This window comes from Durio zibethinus, chromosome 17 (assembly GCF_047325235.1).
Source record: "Durio zibethinus cultivar Kanyao isolate XHJ-2024 chromosome 17, ASM4732523v1, whole genome shotgun sequence".
Lineage (NCBI taxonomy): Eukaryota > Viridiplantae > Streptophyta > Magnoliopsida > Malvales > Malvaceae > Durio > Durio zibethinus.
Genome location: NC_143178.1, coordinates 2,933,702 through 2,952,831, shown reverse-complemented (window position 1 = coordinate 2,952,831; position 19,130 = coordinate 2,933,702). Strand labels below are relative to the sequence as shown.

The following is a 19,130-nucleotide window of genomic DNA, read 5'->3' as shown; positions in this document are numbered from 1 at the left end:
CATTTTCTAATTAATTCAAAAGGCCATTTAATAACAAATCTAACCCAAAAGCCACAATTCTTGTTTATACCTTTTTAAGCTCCTTTTTTTTTAAGTTATTTATATAGCTAGGCATTATATATCACATGGTAGGTTAAACACAACTACTCGCTAATAATATACTTATCGAATATTCAAATCCAAAACTTTGAAACAAAAGTTTAACATTCATGGAATTTTTTTTTTTATAAAAGATAATTTGATGATAGAAAAATAAGTTGCTGATTTTAAAATTTAAATATTAAATTTATTGAATGTTACATTTTGAAAATGATTACATTAATTAATTTAATTAATTTATTTGATTTGAATAAAAAGAATAAGTAAATGACAAAATTGAAAACTGGTTTTTTAAACTATTAGGCTATTAGCATTTAGATATGGTTATTTCAAATATTATATAGTAATATGATATGAAAATAATATAAATAAAAAATATGAATATAATATTATTTAAATTTTTAATAAAAATTATAAATAGATTTAGTAAAATAAAAAATATTTTATATTTTTTATGTGGACACAAATTATAACACGTAATTTTTACATAAAATATTATATAAATATATAAATTTTTAATAATTTATATAATACAAATATACGAATTATTAAAAAAAAAGAATAAATATTAATATCATGGCATAAATGTTAAGACTTTAATTACATCATCAGAAACCCTAGCGTCAAGGCGTCGTCCTCTCCCTGACCACATGTCGATGCATGTGGATCCCATCCCAAGCAAAGCCCTCATTGTTATTTTAAACTTAAAATCTCTTCACGTATCTCTTTATATTTGCATAAAACAAACACATATACCCATTTCAATCAGTGCAAGCTTGAAGCTATGCCCATTCAAAAAGGAAAGGAAATTAAAAAGCTAAAACACCAAACCACATCTCTTTCATAAGTGCATACATATAAACAAAAGGATAGGATAAAAAAGCTCTACACTTTCATAATCCAAACTAGTTGTAATGGTGGGGTTACGATTTTGTAATGTTCCCTTGATTAATAAAGTGGCATTTTCAAGGGCTTAAAGCTAAGCTTCTTTGCCTACTTAAGATTGATGCACAGAAGCGACTTGTGATTGGGACAATGTTAAGGTCTCTTGACATGGGGCCATAACAATTGGGGTATTAACACACCCTTAATACAGACACATGGGTTGGAGATAACATAGATAGTTTTGGTCTCACAAAGAGTTGACACCATTATTTTTGGGTTGAGTGTTTGTGATTTGATTTGTTTTCCCCAGCTCCCATCTTTCATACTACTTATTCAACTATTGCTGGGATTTGATTCTTCGCTTCTATAATCTATATGTCTCCTATTTGAAATCTTAATAATTATATATGTTAGTATTTAAAAAAAATATTATGACCCATTTGATCCAATTGATGATTTTTTTTATATAAAAAAATCATGATTTGAGGATAAAAATAAATTACAAGTATTATGATTTAAAGGTTAAACCGAACTCATAATTAAATAATTAATACATGAATTTGAGATTATGTTTAGTATACAACAATTTATAATTTAATTGAATTTAAATTCCCCTCACAACATTGAGGCAAGAAATTTATGTTTAGTGGGCTATTCTTGGTTTAAATTTTCACCTCTTATCCTCCTTTTCTGGTCAATAATTCAATCTCAATCACCTAGCTAGTATTCGCTTATAGCCTGTTTTTATGTCTTTTGAGTTTTTACTCTAGCCTCTAGTTTAATTAGGGCAATCTGAATTTCTAGACTACTGCAACAGATGGTGAGTCAGGCTCGCCTGAATGCTTGACTCGAATTGGCTCAGTTCTACTTTCCTCGTCAGTCAGCAGTGACAAATTATCCCATATCTGAACGAAGTAAACAAAAGGGTCAAAAAGATAACTAAATTATTATTATTTTTTAAAATACAACCCCAACACTAATTAAATTCAAACCTTTCTCCATCTCTTATCATTTTTTTTCCTCAAAATGACAAAATTATTTGGTTGAACGTAGATCTAATAATATAAAATATGAGGTAATAATATGATATAAATATAATATAAAAATAAAAATAAAAATAAAAATACTAGATATAAAAATAATATAATTTAAAATTTTAATAATAATTATATATAATTTTAATAAAATAAAAAATATTTTATATTTTATATTTTATATTTATATAAATTATTATACATAATTTTATATAAATTATAATATAAATATATAAATTTTAATATTTTAAAATAAATACACCAATCACTAAATTTAATTAAACAGCGAGAGTAACAGTAAAGGGTTGCTCTAGAAAAGAGATAATACGTGGAAGAAATTAAGGGAAGCGTGCAGAATGGAGGGAGGGGGAGATAATTACTCTTGTTGCTGGAGACACGTGTCTCAGAAGGCTGGACGAGCCACCATCAGGTCCCAGATCCGTCCCACACTACCTGACCCGGCGGTCCACTCTTTCGTATGGTCCGGACCTGCAGAGTTCATCATCCATGCTCCTCTCTGCTCCTACTCTTTAACTTTTCCCTTCGTTTCTTGTATCATCGCTAATAATCTTTGTTGCATCACTGTCATTACTTATTACAAATCAAGCAAAAAAAAAAGGACGACTAGAAAGTTTTTCTTTTCCCATTTATTCTTCGAAAAAAAAAAAAAAAACCCAAACGTTCATATCCTGAATCACTCGAAACTCCATTGAAAAGTCAAAAAGAGATGGTAGCGTAGCCCAACTTGTGGGATTTCTAAAGACGGTGGCAGCACTGTGTTGAGCAGAAAAATGCATGACCACCGCCAATTGCAGAGGTCCCCTCCTCGCCCTTGCTGGGCCACACAGCTCGTGAGCTCAATAATGCAAACCAAAATTCCATTGTTTTAACTAGAAAAAAACTTACTCTTAAATGCATCTTACTTTTGTTAGATAAACCTGTCAATTGTGTATATGAAGTACTGTGATTCAGCTTCAAACTAAAGATTGACTTTGGAGAAAGATTTTAATCATCCTATATAGCTAATTCAAGGTTAATCTAGGATTTTGATAAAATAAAGTATATATCAGACCAACCAACAGAGGTAAAGGCAAGAATTGGGTAATAATGGAACCATCAAGTAATTTCAAAGAAAAAGAAGAGATTTAAGATAATATTTTGATGAATTCCAACATTGTAATATAAAGAAGATAAATTTTTTTTGAAGGAGTGCAACTTTTATCTACCTTTAGGGTGAAAAAAAAATAAAAAATAAAAAAATTTAAAATTATAATATTCGATTTAATTTAAATTTATTTTTTTATTTTATTAAAATTAAATTTAAATATTAAATATATATTAAATTCAGATTAATTTTTGAATCAAAAAATAAAAAATAAAAAAATTAAACTTAATCGTATTATATATATTTTAATTATTTTTATAAAATAAAAATAATAATTTTATATTAACATCTATTTAAATATATTAAAATAATATAAAAAATTTAAAAATTGATAAATCAAACTAAATTAATCAATAAAATTTAATTTAATTCAAAATTTAAAATTTTATAATATTATATAATAATTAAAAAAATTAAAGCGAATTCATTCTCATCCAAATCATTATAATCTCCACCTACCTCCAACTTCACCCCTGCCAACTAACCTTACAAACAACTATTAATGGCAATAAAACGCATAGTAAGCTACACAGTTAAGTTCTAAATGCAACAACAATAGTATTTATATTATCTTTTGTTATATATTGTTGATGTAACTTAAAAGACGAAAAGTATTTACTTCCTACTTATCCAAAAAAAAAAAAGCATTTATTATATTTCCGAAGGCTTTCCCTTAAATGGCAATTGATTTTGAGTAGCAGTATTTTGTCAATAAAGGAGGATCTCTTGCTTTCATAGGTTTTGGTGTCAGGTCAAAACTTTAGATTCAAACAACCAAAAATACCATGATGACAAAAGTTAAAAGTAAAAAAGGTTAAAAAAAAAAAACTATGTAAAAAATTCATGATTACGCAGTAAATTCCTCTCATGCTCTCAGCTTCCTGTCGTCAATCGTCATCAACTCACAGTCATTTTATTCAACAATCCTTCCCTAAAAGATATATAGTTTTACCAATAATATTATACATTTTTTCACACCGATATCTCCCGTCCCGATAAAAACTCTTCACTTAATTACAACTCTGCCACAACCTTAATTACGCTATAAAAAGAAAAACCAAACCCTTTTTTATTTTCTTTTCTTTTTTCGAAAAATTAAAAAGTATTTTATTAACTTTGCGATCTTAATAAAATTACATAAATAGGTTCCTTATTTTGGTAATTCCATTACGAATCTATCCGTTTCAGAGTTTCAAAACAAAGTTCACCTCTTAACTCAGTTGCCACCACTTCCAAAAAAAAAAAATTTCTTTTCTGTGTACCCTAAAGCAAATTTTACGGTATTTTATTTATTTATTTTTTATAAGTTGTTCTTTTCGTTTTCAAGTGAATAACATGTATGCTGATTTGTTGTTATACCTGTTTTTGTTTGTTGCAGCTGTTGATTCGATTTTTTTGTCGATGAAAAAGTGAACAGTTGAATGGTTATTTATATTTTGAGGACTTTTGGTTGTGATTGAGATCGGAGAGAAAATGCGGGTGAAGGAAATGCATCCGCTGTGTTGTATATCCTTGGAGAGTCCGGGGGTCGGCGACCAGTCACCGGAGGCTTCGTTGACTCGAGCTAGGAGCATGCTGGCGGGGGCTTTATCTGGATCTGAAACGGGTAATGCGATGACGGGAGGATCCGAAGGCACTGTCGCCGGCATTCTCTACAAGTGGACTAATTACGGCAAAGGATGGAGATCCAGGTGGTTTTTGCTTCGTAATGGAGTGTTGTCTTACTCGAAGATTCGCCGGCCGGAGACTCTAAACCTCCTCTCTCCCACCGATGACGTCAGATTGATCGGTGATATCTCAACCAATCGGCTTTCGAGAATGGACAGTTGTAGCGGTAGACGGAAACACCAGAAAACCGTTGGCATTGTTCATTTAAAGGTATATTTCATAAAAAGAAAATCAAATTTAAAAAATTCCAAAAGAAAAGAAAAAGGAGAAATAGATGATCGGGCCTCAGGATGATCCGTTTTGGCGGTAATATAAAAAGTTATTAGAAAAATTTAACTGAAGTTTTACCAATTTATGTAATTTTATACCAATTGTAGTGCCCCTGAAAATTTGCATCTCAAAAGATGAAATTGTCAAAGAAAAAAGAGGCATTGATATCTGAGCTAAGAAAATAAAAAGAAAAGAAAAGGGCGAGGGGGGAATTGAAGAGCAAGAACCGCAGGTTTCTTGCATTGTTCGGCATGTAGTTTACTGTGTGATCTGTAAAAAGGCCCCGAAAAATCTCTTCTGTGGACTTTATTTTTCTCTCTCTTTTTTTCTATTTTGTTTTGTGATTTTCAATTTTCATCGAATTATTTTTTTAATATATATTTTTACAGTTTTAACTGGTTGTTTATGTAGAGTGGGTCACATCAGCAGGTGGGCTTGGAGGGTTGTGAGGGGGTATCCTGTAGGTCTAGGTATTAAGCTGTGGTCACATCATCGTTTAATCGGTATTTTATAGATGGTTGTTGAAGTTTTTAAAGCCATCAACGATGATTCAACAACTTGAAACGTCGATCCTTTCTTTTTCTTCTTTTGCTTTTGATCTTTTGGCCTTTTTCTCGCTTCTACGCTTTATCAGATTCTCTCCTTTCTCTTCAACTTATTTATTGCCTAAATTCCTAGCCGCCGTAGTTTTGTTTCTCAAGAATCAAGGTACTGTTTTTTTCACTCAAGGTGATGACTGAAGAGGGTTCCTTTTTTTAAAGGAAAAGAAATGATGAAACGAGGTAGAAATTTAGCGGTGATGAGGATGGAGTATTTCTCTGAAATGTCGAAGTGGGTTTTTGTTTGTTGCCGTCCTTTTTGGGTTTTGTAGTATTTGTCTCGTAATCTAGAGGTAATTTCTTGCTAATTTTTAATATTTTTATATAGTCTTCTTTTCTAGTTTTTAGGCATTGGTTTGATTCTTTTGGTGAAATAAACAAAAAAAAAAAAGAAAAAGAAAGCGTGGGGAGTTGAGTCTAGTTGGTGGGATTTTACTGGTTTAAGTTTGTATAGAGTTTTTTGTTGAACACTGTTTTCTTTTCTAGCCAATTGTTAACCCTGTTTAGAAACGGGATAACTGAAAGGATATATAATAGTATTTCTTTTTGAGTGGTTTTAAGTATATTCTCCTATGCACGAGTAGATCCAAATGGTGATTCTTCGTCTTTGTTTTATCCCTTGACAGTTCTAATCCTCAAAAGGTAGCATCGGCTTGGGTGATAATTTTGGGTTTGGTTTTCTTACAGCTGAGACTTACTTAGTTGTTGCTAAAACAATTTTCTCTCGTTGAAAACTTAAAAAGTCTGGTTATTTTGTTTGAAAATCTTGTGTAAATGGATTTAGCTCCTGCTGAGGTTTGGCATTGTTAGCCTAAAGGTCGGAGTCGGTGGACTGAGTTACAGATATTTATTTTTCTTCCAGCGATTCTAGAAAATTTTCACCAATAATGCTTTCGGCGAGGGACGCAAGGTTTTAATTTTGAGCTTTTCAGCTTGTATTATCTTGAATTGATAGCATTTACTCCTTTTTATTTTTGGAAATGGACTTTTTATATATGTTTCACTCATGCATTTATTCTGTGAATTTATTTTGTGATCATGAAATGAAAGCATATAAATTCATGGTTAATAATGTGATTATACCAATGTAATGGAGCTCTCTCATAACTCATGGGGCTGTTAATTGAATTCTTGTAGCAGATCTCATCATTCCGGGAGAGCAAATCTGATGACAGACGATTTTACATTTTCACTGCTACAAAGACCCTTCATTTGAGAACTGATTCAAAGAGAGATCGGGTTGCTTGGATACAAGCTTTGGTATCAACCAGGAGCCTTTTCCCTCTGAGACCGCTAAACAATAACCTCTCCCTTGTCCCCCATGATTTGTCCATATCAACTGATAGGCTCAAGAGACGGTTGCTTGAGGAGGGAGTCAGTGATAGCCTTGTGAAGGATTGCGAGCAGATTATGCTTTCAGAGTTCTCGGAGGTACAAGGGCAACTTAAAGTTCTTTGTGAAGAAAGATCTAATTTGCTTGACACATTAAGGCAGTTGGAGGTAATATGAACTTAGTAAATACTATGTGACTTTTGAATGAACGTGCTTGATCTTTCGTTATTCAGTTTTTTATAATAAAATTTTTAAACTTAAATAATTTAGGAAATTGATATAAGTTTCTTTCTTTTGAGTTAAGTTAAGATCAATTTAGTGAGACTTGGACCAACATCAAGTTCAACCTAATGAAATTAAATAATAAAGAGCATTTTATTTTCATTATGGTGTTTTGTACAAGGAGAGTGGCAGGTCTCAGAGAGGCTCAAGTTGTTAATTAGCCCAACGAATGGAGCCTTGCATTTAAAGTGAATCATTGGATGAGCAGCTATTGTTCTCGAACGTTAGTATGGATACCAAATAAAAATAGTATCATTAATCTTCATATATAACAAGATGGAAACTATCATGTGATTGTGTTTATGACCAGCGGAAATGAATGGTGATGATCTTGCTCAATAGTAAAAGAAAAATATTCTGTTATTTGATGCATTAGAGCTGATGGGTTTTCTCCAGGCTATACAAGTGACAAGATAATGGAGGTTAATTAGTGACCAATTGAAACTGGTTCTGCTTTTGCAATTTGTTTCTCATTGTTGTATATTTGATTAAAACTTTTGTAGTATAATTTATTGAATTTTTTGTGGTCATAAATTTTATCTTTAGCTTTCCAACTTTTCATATCAATATTGTTTCTCATGTGGTCCAGACATCACCTCTCCAACCTCTCATCAGTTATCAGGGAATTGGAATTGAGGTTCTTTATGTATTTCCGTCCACACAATATCTGATTCCTGACCACCCTCAAAGCTGTAAACTTTGCCTTAGCAAATGTTTTTGAAAAGTTGATCAAAATCTATAAGAAAATTTTTGGGCTTTCGGACCTTGCATTGTCAATCTACACTGAGACATTATCATAATTGTATACCTGCAATTGGTTTGAGGTATAGCGCGTGGGCAGAAGCTAACACTTACTAGTCTATATTTCCAAAAGTGCAAATAATATGTTTAGGAGTTAGGACTTAGACTTGAGAAGTTGTCCATATTCCTCAGTTCTTGAGGGGAAAGCCAGTTGTTCTTGTGGCGTGCAATGATTGTCTTTATTGTCGAACAACCTAATTACAGGTATTCTTTGTACTGGTATGATTGGTTTATTGCATTTTGTAACATTATAATAACAAGTATTTCTATTGCAATTTTAATCCTCTTAGTAGATAGGATTATGGGAAGTTCCCTTAAATCCAAATTATAAATGGAATCCCAAGTTGATCAACTAAATCCTAATAATCACATTGGGGGCATTTTTAAACAGTGTGTTTTAATTATCTCATCTTTTAAAATGTTGTCTTTATAATTGTTGATTTTAGTTACCTCATCTTTTAAACTGTTGATTCTTTTATGAATTACATAATGCGACATTTCTTTGTGATTCATCATATGGATTATTGTGCTAAGCTTTTTGTTTATGAGATACTAAGGAGGTGGTTGTTGTTGGTTTTGTTTTTTGGCATGTGCAGGCAGCTAATATTGAAGCTGAAACCTCTGGAATTCATGATGGAGACTACCAGTTGACGAAGCATGAATATTCCGGGATAGGGCGTGGAAAATATAGTGGTACATACCCTATCTGTAACTTTGGCTCCATCTTTCTTAATGCATCAATGTCAACAGCTTGTTTGCTTGTTGTAATTAAATTGTGTTAGCCAAGGAAGGTAGTCTTTGTCATTTTGTACAGACCTATAGTCTTATTCATTGTAGCACTTCGTGGATAAACTGATGTCATATAGTTTGAGATATGCTTTGTTTAGTAAGAAATACATTCTGATTATCTAAGTTTCAATGGCAATTTCCTGTCTTCTCCTTATTCATTATCATCATTCTCATTTTATTTAACTTAAATGGTGGAAATGTTGCAGTGAGTAAATTATCTTAGTACTAAGCTCTGTTACCTTTTACTAATTTCTTGCCCTGTTTTTTATAGCCTGACATCTTGTTTGGGTTCTCAGAATGCAGCACAACTGAATCATCCGATGATATTGAGAAACAAGAGCTTGAGGAAGTGTCTGACAAAGATGAAACCACTTTCTATGACACAAAAGAGTATTTTACCGAACCCATTGTTAGTTGTGGATCTGTAAGAGGGGCAGCCGATAATGCAGATAATCAGAAAGAAACTGAAAATCAATTTGATAATGTGGAAAAGATGCATGCTGATAAAGAAGATTGTGAGTCCAGATACCCTCAAATTGAAAGACGAAAAAAGCTTCCTGATCCAGTTGAAAAAGAGAAAGGGGTTAGCCTTTGGTCTATGATTAAAGACAATGTGGGAAAGGATCTAACAAGAGTTTGTCTACCTGTTTACTTCAATGAACCAATATCATCCCTTCAGAAATGCTTTGAAGACCTAGAATATTCTTATCTTTTGGATCAAGCTTACGAGTATGGAAAAGAAGTATGTTATTCATACATTCCACCTTTAATATTCCGTGCTTCTCTTGATATGTGCACTATTTTTTTCTGGGTATATCAAAATTTTATCAAGGTTTCAAACAATTTGCAACATGAGGGAGTTTTAGAGTTTGAAAGCTGCTGTTCGCTCTTTAACTGATGTTGTCTAGAGTAATGATGAATAATCTGTCAAACTGTAGGATGTCCACTTGCCACTCTCTGAACGATAGATCTTATATCATTCTGGTTGAGAGGGGTAGGAGCGTGAAGAAAATGGTTACAAGTGAAGAAGGGTGTAACTAAGTTAACTCATTATGATAAGGCTGGTCATCCCTTTTGTCCCTTGCCATATGTTGGGTTGAATTTCTAGCTGGTCTTCTGGTTTGTAGATGGATGCAGTTCTATACCTTTCACATATATATTTTTCTAGTCGGGATATAATATTTGGAGCTAATTTATTGATTTATTTATGATTGGACTAAGGTTTTGCAAGTTAAAACATATTTTCACACTGTATAAACAACTTAATGGAAATGCTCTTTTAGCCTTTGTAGCAAGTTGTTCCTTGTTCCTTTCTTGAGGATGATGTTGTTAGTTCAACTTCTGAGTGTACCCCTTAGGTTTGTGTGCTTTGGTTGTTATATTAACCTCCACTTCTGCTATCCCCACAATTTGGACTTATTGCAATGCTTATTAAAGGTTTTGTGAACATCAGCAGATGCTATTGCATTATATCTGTGCAATCTGATTTTATGCTCTATTTAGATTTTCTGCTATATTCTCAGGGGAACGGTCTCCAGCGGATTCTTAATGTTGCTGCATTTGCTGTTTCTGGGTATGCGTCTTCTGAGGGCCGACACTGTAAGCCCTTCAATCCTTTACTAGGAGAAACTTATGAAGCAGACTATCCTGACAAAGGAGTTCGTTTCTTCTCTGAGAAGGTCAGTCTTCAAGATCTAATAGAGTTTACTTCTTATGAAGAAACGTACTGCCTTATATTGAACTTAAATTGACAAATTAGAAAATTTTTTTATTTTGATTAAATCTAGGGCTTCTGACTTTTTGTCAGTGAGGAGAAAGTCAACTTGATGTTTTACTTTTGCATACCCTTTGATAAATGAAATAACACAGCCTTGAGAAGAAAATGACATGTCTTGAAGTATTGTAGATGCTTTTAAGCAACAAAACCAAGGATTTTGTTATTAAAAAAAAAAGAAAAAAAAAGAAGAAAGAAAGAGCGAAGGACTTCCATCATCTTCTTCTTTATTATGGATAACCAAGATGTTGGAAATTATTGAGAATAATGTTTTGAACCATTTATCTGGAAAATGAAAATTCCCTGGACAGTTCTTGGAAGGAATGTTTCATCTTCAAACAATTATTGGTTTGAGGTTCTCAAAACAGTGAATAGGAACATTACAAAAGTGTTTTTTGAGAACTTAAAGAGCAAACTTGAATTACTCTAGTTTTGTAGGTCCTCGGTGGACTTTCCTTCCCAAATAGTTGCTTTTATTTATCTGAATGTAAATGTTCAAATATTTGTATTGAATTTTCATAGCATATATGACTTACCTTTCAAGTTGAAACAGGTTAGTCATCACCCAACCCTTATTGCCTGTCATTGTGAAGGTAAAGGGTGGAAATTCTGGGGCGATAGTAACCTCCGCACAAAGTTTTGGGGGCGGTCAATTCAGCTTGACCCTGTTGGAATTCTGACCCTAGAGTTTGATGATGGTGAAATATTTCAGTGGAGCAAGGTGTGCACTACTGGGCTGTATATATACTGGATGTGCTGCTTTGGTGTTTCCATATTCTAGCTTCCATTTCTATTTGCATGGTATGAATTATTTGAACTTCATTCTCTGCAGGTAACAACCACTATTTATAATCTTATCCTTGGTAAAGTGTATTGCAATCACCATGGGTTGATGCACATTCACGGGAATCGCCAACATTCATGCAAACTCAAATTCAAAGAGCAGTCTATTCTTGACCGGAACCCTCACCAGGTTTAGTTGTCAATCTAATTGTTTCTTAAGTTTCTTTCTAGTAGCGAATTCAGTTATTTTTCTCAGAATCCAGAAAATGGATTATCTATGCAATTGTTTTATCCTGGCTTTATTACTTCATGTTAATATTAGTCTACCTTCTGTGTCTTAAAAAGAGTTATTTTCTGTAGTAAATTGTTTATCCTGTCCTACATTACTTAGGTCCATGGGTTTGTTGAAGACCTTACGGGTAAAAAGGTTGGAACATTAATTGGAAAATGGGATGACAGCATGTATTATATCAATGCTGACGGGAGTGGCAAGCCAAAGGACTACAGTCCTTCATCAAATGCCTCCTTGCTATGGAAGAGGGACAAGCCACCTCCTAATCTGACTCGCTACAACTTAACATCATTTGCAATCACACTAAATGAGCTAACACCAGGACTGCAGGTAGAGATGATGTGTTGCATCACTTTCTCATAAGCATTTTCATTTTTCTCTTATGCATATCTAATTGTTTTCTATAGCTTTTTCTGATCCTGGGTATTTGATCACGGATTAAGGAGAAGCTACCCCCTACGGATTCTAGGCTTAGACCAGACCAACGTCATTTGGAGAATGGGGAGTATGATAGAGCAAATGCAGAGAAACAACGGTTGGAAAGGAGGCAGAGAATGGTATGTTTCCACCTTTTCTGTTTTCATATATATTTATATATGCTTACGCTTTGCTGACAAATGGTGTTTGAACGGACACTGTCAATGGTATGTTTTATGCATCATGGCTTCTACACCTTGCCTATATTTTAAATCTGGTTATGAATGAATTGTTTGTTTCTTAAGTGGACTGAATTTGCTTTGGGGGTTGATAAACATGTGTGAGAAAAATCAGTGATATCAAATTTTAATTCAATTCAAATTTAACTGCAGAATGCCATGATTTTCAAGTCTAGGAAGTAAAAGTTGGTCTTGATTCCTTGCTTTTTTATTGGAGCTTATGATATAAGTGATGACATGAGGTGGCCGTTTTGGCCTATGTCTTTTTGTCCATGTTTGCATACACAAACACATAAAAAGTCCCTCATTAAAACTAAGATGTGAGTGTTTCCCAGAATATCTTTTTTTTTGGCCATATATCTCAGAAGATCTGTTAGGCTAGAAAATTTAACAATAGTGAGATGTCAATTTCAGTGCTGCAGATTCAAACACATAATTGCTTAGTAGTTATTTGTTGGTAAAAAGTTGTTAAGAAAATCCTATTAATTTTCCGGGACCTTAAATTATCTGGATATGTCGGCAATAGCAATTGAATGATTTTGTACAAAGCACAATGGAGATGTGAATATTGTGTCAATGTTCACCATAAAACAATGGCACCTCATTCCAATTGATAATTAGCATGATAAATGAGAAATTGATTGTAGCACGATATAATGGTCAACTTGTCGTGTCATCATGTGGTTTCATCAGTTCTAGAGCACTTGCATGATGAGGAGGATATTTGATATGGACAGTTAAGTGATCGGTAAAATTCATCTCCCTTTATTAATATCTGAGGATTTTTACCTAAACAAAATTCTATTCAAGGTGATCTCATATCCTAATCAATAGCTATCTCACACTTGTACACCAATTATATCAACATACATTTAGAACTTATTAATACTGGTTTGGAAACCATTTTGTTGCAAGAAGCAACTCTTACTGCAATGAGAAATGAATGCTCTAACTGTTGACATGATTCATATTGCTGTGGTAGAAAATTGCTAGATTGTATAGTCGATTAAGACATATTGGCAACAATTTCTATTTCTCTTTCTAGGCGGGGTCCAATTTAGATTATTGCTTTTAATGCTGATCTTCACATTGCCTCTGGTCTTGAACAGTCAAGAAAATTACAAGAGAATGGGTGGACGCCTAGATGGTTCCAGAAAGATGATGAAAATGGATCCTTCCGCTATGTGGGCGGTTATTGGGAAGCAAGGGAACAGGGGAAATGGGATGGATGTCCAAATATATTTGGTGAATTCAATGAAGAACTTGTTGATTCCTCTGAACGATCCTGACTTCAATTTTAGGTGAGTAGATGCATTAACTTCAAAACTACATGTGTATGGCGGATGCCTCTCTAGTAATCTTGTTTCAGTTGAAAGGCAAAATGAAAAAAAAAAAAAAGAGCTTGATAATTGTTACTTGAATGTCCATAATCTAGCTACCATTTTTTGCTGCAATTGGTTGGCTTGTCATTTAGACCTGACCATGCGTAAATTTGCTGATCATGTAGAATGGGCAAACATCCGGGGGTTAATCATGGAGCAAATTTAGACTTGAACACATAAAGTAGCTTTGATTCCAGATTACCATTCTAGCTGTTTGGAAAGATTGCATAGCAATATTCACATGGTCGACCCAAGGGACATCCAAAGTTAAAAGAGTTTGATCTTTAGTCAGTAGATAATGGATAGGTCAGAGCCTAAATTTTTCTGTAATATAATCTCTATTGTGGGAATTGTTTGCGTAATGTAATCTCTCCATAGTTCATTTATTCTAGCTCCCTCAACTGAATGAGCCGATGGGCTGAAAATTTCATATCATAACTATTTGTATTTTCTTCCTAGGAATTAATAAATGAAAAGAAAAGAGAAAGAGAAGCGTATTATTGGCATCACCCTTGCGTCTGATTGTGTTTGCTGGTGCAGATCTAAACATTGCATTATAGGTCTCCATGTTCCAATAATGAAATGGGAAATGTTAAAATCCTTTCTAATCGAATCTCTCGAATTTTTGTTGATCGACTATATATAAATTTAAAAAATTTATAGATAAAAATTTAATAGATTCGTAAATTTCAATTAAATTAATGATTTGTCTTAGTATTGGAGAAATTGTTTTTAATAAAAAATAAAACAAAAATCACACTAGCAAAAAATATGAAATGATTATATCTAATTGAAAAAACATGATCTGACACACGTGCTGGCGTTTGGATTTTTATCCTATATTTGGGTCCAACCAGATCTTCACCAGGATCCGTCATACATTTCCCTACTTGGTGTGTGTAGGGTAAAGCTTCCACCAACGGATGTCATATCCCTGCAAAGCAGATGATAAGAGGGGAAAAGAAACACGAGGAGCAAGGCGTACGACAATCCTTATCCTCGGAAATGCACATGATTCCCGCTGGTCATATCTACCAGATTGAGGACAAATCTACAGTACCTCCCACTTGCACCACATGTTCCCTTTTCATTGCTGTATTGTTTTCCATGTCCCTTCAATTCCTAGAAATCTCTCGCACGTAGGGTGGGCCTCAATCTACCTTACTGTTTTTGTACCGACGTCATTGCTTTATGAGGTTAGTGGCTAAAAATATTCCAAGTGTATAAAGTATTCAGTTCTACAAATTTAGATTGAATGACTGAAACTTGGATATTACAGTTAAAAAAATTGTGGGAAACATATATTATCCAGATCGATGACTTGTTCATTTCCTCATGATATGAGTGTCGGTCGAAATTGACATCTTGCACTAGAACCTGGCATCATGTAATCCTTCATGGTTCATAGTTATCCGCTATATCGGGGGCTTAGCTTCGCAACAATGAAAAGTATTTCCCTTTACAAAGATCAGTTTGGTTTCAGGCCAATAAAACCCACCAATCCTTTATGGCTTAATTTCGTGAATGCAGGAACATGACAGCACCCCTTAAATTATTATGGTTCCACAAAATTATGAGAGAGAGAGAGAGATTTTGGCCTTATCTGTATGATATTTTTGACCATCTAGGATCCTTTCACTGCTCAAAAATTTTAATTGCGTCCCAAGCTAGGGACATGAGCAACAAATGGACAGGATCCCATTTGCCCAACGGGCCGAAATGGCACCAGATGCATATGGCTTTTAAAAGTGGAGGAAAGGTTTTCACGTGATTGCTTGCATGCAAATATCGATGGTGCCAAACTTTGATCATATGCATTTTTGTGCTCTAATTAATTTTGACATGGATTTAAGAGAGGAACAGCCCTTGCCATGGATTTTTGTGCTGCCATTCTGCCTATTGAGAGAGGGAGAGAGAATCCGGCAAGGTGCAAGGATATGGTAGACAATACCATAATCTTTATTTCTAAACAATAATTGAATTAATGTTTGAATAATATATCTTGATTCCCCACCCCGCATCAGCTGGTTGTAACTTTTAGGAAAAGGGATTCGTCGGGTTCTTGTTCCTTTTCCCGATCTTCTTCCTCCTCTATCATTCACTTTGTCATTTGCTTGGTAGCCTTTGCGAGGTAGGTGAACACTTTTGAATTCTTTTTCTAAGGTGTAAGTGCCAAATCTAACAGGTCATACATGTATTATCAGCTTGCTAGAACGACCAATTGGGGTTTAATTTGTCACTACATGACATGTTAACGTTAAGTTGCACCCAAATCAATGTGAAATGAGTTTAAGTTTCTATACTTTTCATTTTGAAGTTCTTTTTCGAAACAAGTTAAAACAAAAGAACTCATCATTTTTGCTTGAAATTCTTCTTTCTCATCATCCTTTACCATTCTTTTCGTACACGTGAAGGGTTTTCAAACTTATTGAAAGTCCAGCGAAGGACTTATAATACATATTTACAAACAAAAAATCTTAATGAAAGTGACTTGTCCAGTCCAAGAAACTCCCATATTCATTTAATGGAAGGTAGTTTCTGCTTCTTCCAATTCAATCCCTTCATCAGCAAGTCTCTTGTCCTCGTACACGTACCATTTAGCAAAAACCAAGTAAATTCCCAAGTTCAAACAACTCAAAATTGCCAAAAGCCAGTAGAAATTATAGAGCCTCCCTTGGTTCAGATTGTCTGGTAGCCATGGCTTCTTGTTTCCAGTGACCTTGTGAACTATAGTAACCAACAAAGAACTAACGAAAAATCCTAATGAAAGGGTACTCAAAAATAAACCTGTACTCATTGTTTTCATCCCTTTTGGGCACTCCCTTAAGAAAAAGTCAAGCTGCCCTATATATGTAAAAGCTTCCCCAGCCCCCACAAAAAAAAACTGAGGGACCAGCCAGAAGACGCTTAATGGGATTTGAGCCGTCGGATTATTTGTAAGACCACGTGACCTTGCGGCTCTCAATCGCTTTATTTCCGTCAATGCTGCTGCTACCATTGCAACAACGGATAAAACTAAACCAACTGCGATACTTTGCAAAGGGGTTAAACCCTGTGGGTTTTTGAGAACTTTTCTTGCAATTGGAACAATGAGTCTGTCGTAAATTGGGACAGTCAAAAGAATGCTACCAACGAAGAAAACCGTGAGTGATCCTGGTGGGATTTGAAAATTGCCAATGTGACGGTCCATGGTAGTCGCCTGAGACACTGAAAATGTTGTCATTTGGGCATAGACGGTCCAAAATATGACAGTGGTTGCCCAAATGGGTAACATTCTTAGCACCAATTTCACTTCTTCAACATCTGTTAAGGTAGCTAAGTTCCACTTGTTTGCCTCTGGAACAGATGCGTCCTTGATCGCTGCCTTGTCCAAGAAACTATACACAATTTGAATGAAGACATGAAAAAAATTAGCCAATTAAATGATTACCAGCAGGAATTAATCATTCTTTCACATCCAACCAAACACGTTTAGAAAATTGTGTACTTTTCTCTTCTTTTTTCTTTACAAGGAATCATGAAATGTCATTGTTTCTTGGCATTCGGGTTAGATTTCAATTTGTCAATCTGTGCATTATTACTATTCTCATTAAAATGGTGAGGAAACGTATATGTTCGGCTAAGGAATTATGAATCCACCAAATTAAGAATTTGTGGGCCATATCCTAATATAGTAGTAGTGTTTTTGTTTTCTTTCGTGAGTGAATTTTTATTACAAAAACAAAGAAAGTAAAAAATAGTTGTCAACGTACTATATAGAGTTGAAGATGATTGGTTTTTAAATAGAAGACTAACCGGAACTGCTTGCTGTGGGGCAGCTTTTGCTTCTTCTTCTTCTTCAATCCCTCAGCTACATCATCAATATTGAAAAGCAACGATGAATCAGATGGCAACTCCAAAGACCTCTTCTTCCAAGCAACTATAAACACTGCGGCAATTTGGGTCAATGGGCTCCCCACCAATTTCTTGAAACGGTACCGCCTGGTACCCGATAGAAACACGGCCAACCCTATCACAATAGCACAAGCACAAATACCGTAGCCCCATTCACGCCCTAAATTGTCTTGGATGTACACTAGAATGGATACTGAACTAAGTGAACCTATGTTTATGAAGAAAAAGAACCAGTTGAAGAATTTTGTCATCTGGGATCGCTCTTCAGCGTCTGACTCATCGAATTGATCTGACCCAAACCCTGACACGCTTGATTTGAGACCGCCAGTGCCAAGGGCTGTCAGGTAAAGGGCTAAGTAGAGAATAATGAGTTGTATGCCGCTTGCTGGGATGCAAGTTGTGGTGTTGTCCATGGTGCACTTGGGGGGGCTTAGGCTTGGGATTACTGTTGAGATTGTCAAGATGGTGACGCCCTACTCGCCAACATAATAAAAAAGAAACAAAACCAACTTTGCACTTAGCATATTGTAATTACTTCAATTGGGGTATGTAAAGAAAACATGATTGTTCAATCAGAGGAAATGAATCTTACAGTTGCCTGAACAGCAGCGAAGATTCCAATTGTGAGATATCTGAGAATTCAAGGAGCAAAAGATAAATGTAATTAGTTACTTAACTGAGTAGCGCATAGGAAACTAGAAAAGTTTTTTATATGAGAGTTGGAGAAGAGGCCAGACCTGCCAAGAAAAGTGTCTGCGATAAAACCACCGAGAAGACAGAGCATGAAAGATGTACCAAGGAAGTTAGTGACGGTGGTGGCTGAGGTAGCGTTGCCCAAATGCATGGTTTCCGTCAAATACGTTACCAAATTAACAGCGATACCTAACGTTGTTAGCCTTTCACATGCCTCAACACCTGAGAGATACAGCAAAAAAAAATCCCATCTGTTTATGCCAAAACCAAACCTACATCAGAATTTAAAACAAAGCAAAGAATTAATATTGTAAGGAAGGAGGGGATAAAAGACCTAAAATCATGGCGGTACTGGTCCAGCCACCAGACTTGGACCGCTCAGCCGGGCAGCCCTTGTAATCCCATGCATCGGGGAGGGTTTCCCCTTGTATTACAGGGACGGGCATTGTTTGATATAAGGTGACCAAGGGTTGCAGAAAGCTTTGATAATGCTAATGAAGAAGAGAAAAGAGAAAGAACATTGGCAAGTGATGAGGGGCAGTGGTGGCACAATGGAAGCAAAGGCCGGTGGTGGGGTTATTTATACTGGAGGCTTTATTGTGAGGTCAGGTGTGAGATAAAGTCCATTTTGGAGTAACACTTGTACCTTAAGTGTCATAACCGTTTTGGAGCCAATTTGGAAATAAAAATGAAAAACGAAGTCTTATCGATTTTTTTTTTTTGTTAGATATG

General features: G+C 34.6%; 2 protein-coding genes across 8 annotated transcripts; one reads left to right on the top strand and one right to left on the bottom strand.

Moving 5' to 3' along the window:
* Nucleotides 1–4,336: 4,336 nt before the first annotated feature.
* Nucleotides 4,337–14,320, top strand: LOC111277244 (oxysterol-binding protein-related protein 2A-like). 6 transcript variants are annotated; one of them, XM_022863567.2, is made up of 12 exons: nucleotides 4,337–4,463; nucleotides 4,562–5,061; nucleotides 6,861–7,220; nucleotides 8,732–8,828; nucleotides 9,221–9,666; nucleotides 10,448–10,603; nucleotides 11,252–11,419; nucleotides 11,531–11,671; nucleotides 11,873–12,103; nucleotides 12,220–12,330; nucleotides 13,539–13,730; nucleotides 13,937–14,320. In XM_022863567.2, the coding sequence occupies exons 2-11, from the start codon at nucleotides 4,657–4,659 to the stop codon at nucleotides 13,716–13,718; spliced, it is 2,295 nt and encodes a 764-aa protein (XP_022719302.2). In that variant the 5' UTR covers nucleotides 4,337–4,463; nucleotides 4,562–4,656; the 3' UTR covers nucleotides 13,719–13,730; nucleotides 13,937–14,320. The 6 variants fall into 6 exon arrangements, with proteins under 6 accessions (XP_022719302.2, XP_022719286.2, XP_022719312.1 ...); XM_022863551.2 differs by having other exon boundaries at nucleotides 12,217–12,330; XM_089746085.1 differs by lacking the exons at nucleotides 4,337–4,463; nucleotides 4,562–5,061 and adding an exon at nucleotides 5,624–6,013 and having other exon boundaries at nucleotides 12,217–12,330.
* Nucleotides 14,321–16,171: 1,851 nt separating this feature from the next.
* Nucleotides 16,172–18,959, bottom strand: LOC111286696 (protein NRT1/ PTR FAMILY 6.3-like). Of its 2 annotated transcripts, none has more exons than XM_022876826.2 (5): nucleotides 18,733–18,959; nucleotides 18,443–18,620; nucleotides 18,298–18,337; nucleotides 17,607–18,178; nucleotides 16,172–17,188 (listed from the first exon to the last, which is right to left on the bottom strand). In XM_022876826.2, exons 1-5 carry the CDS (start codon nucleotides 18,842–18,844, stop codon nucleotides 16,333–16,335), a joined length of 1,758 nt encoding a protein of 585 aa, XP_022732561.2. In that variant the 5' UTR covers nucleotides 18,845–18,959; the 3' UTR covers nucleotides 16,172–16,332. The 2 variants fall into 2 exon arrangements, with proteins under 2 accessions (XP_022732561.2, XP_089602209.1); XM_089746083.1 differs by having other exon boundaries at nucleotides 16,199–17,188; nucleotides 18,443–18,649; nucleotides 18,733–18,854.
* Between the last annotated feature and the right edge of the window lie 171 nt (nucleotides 18,960–19,130).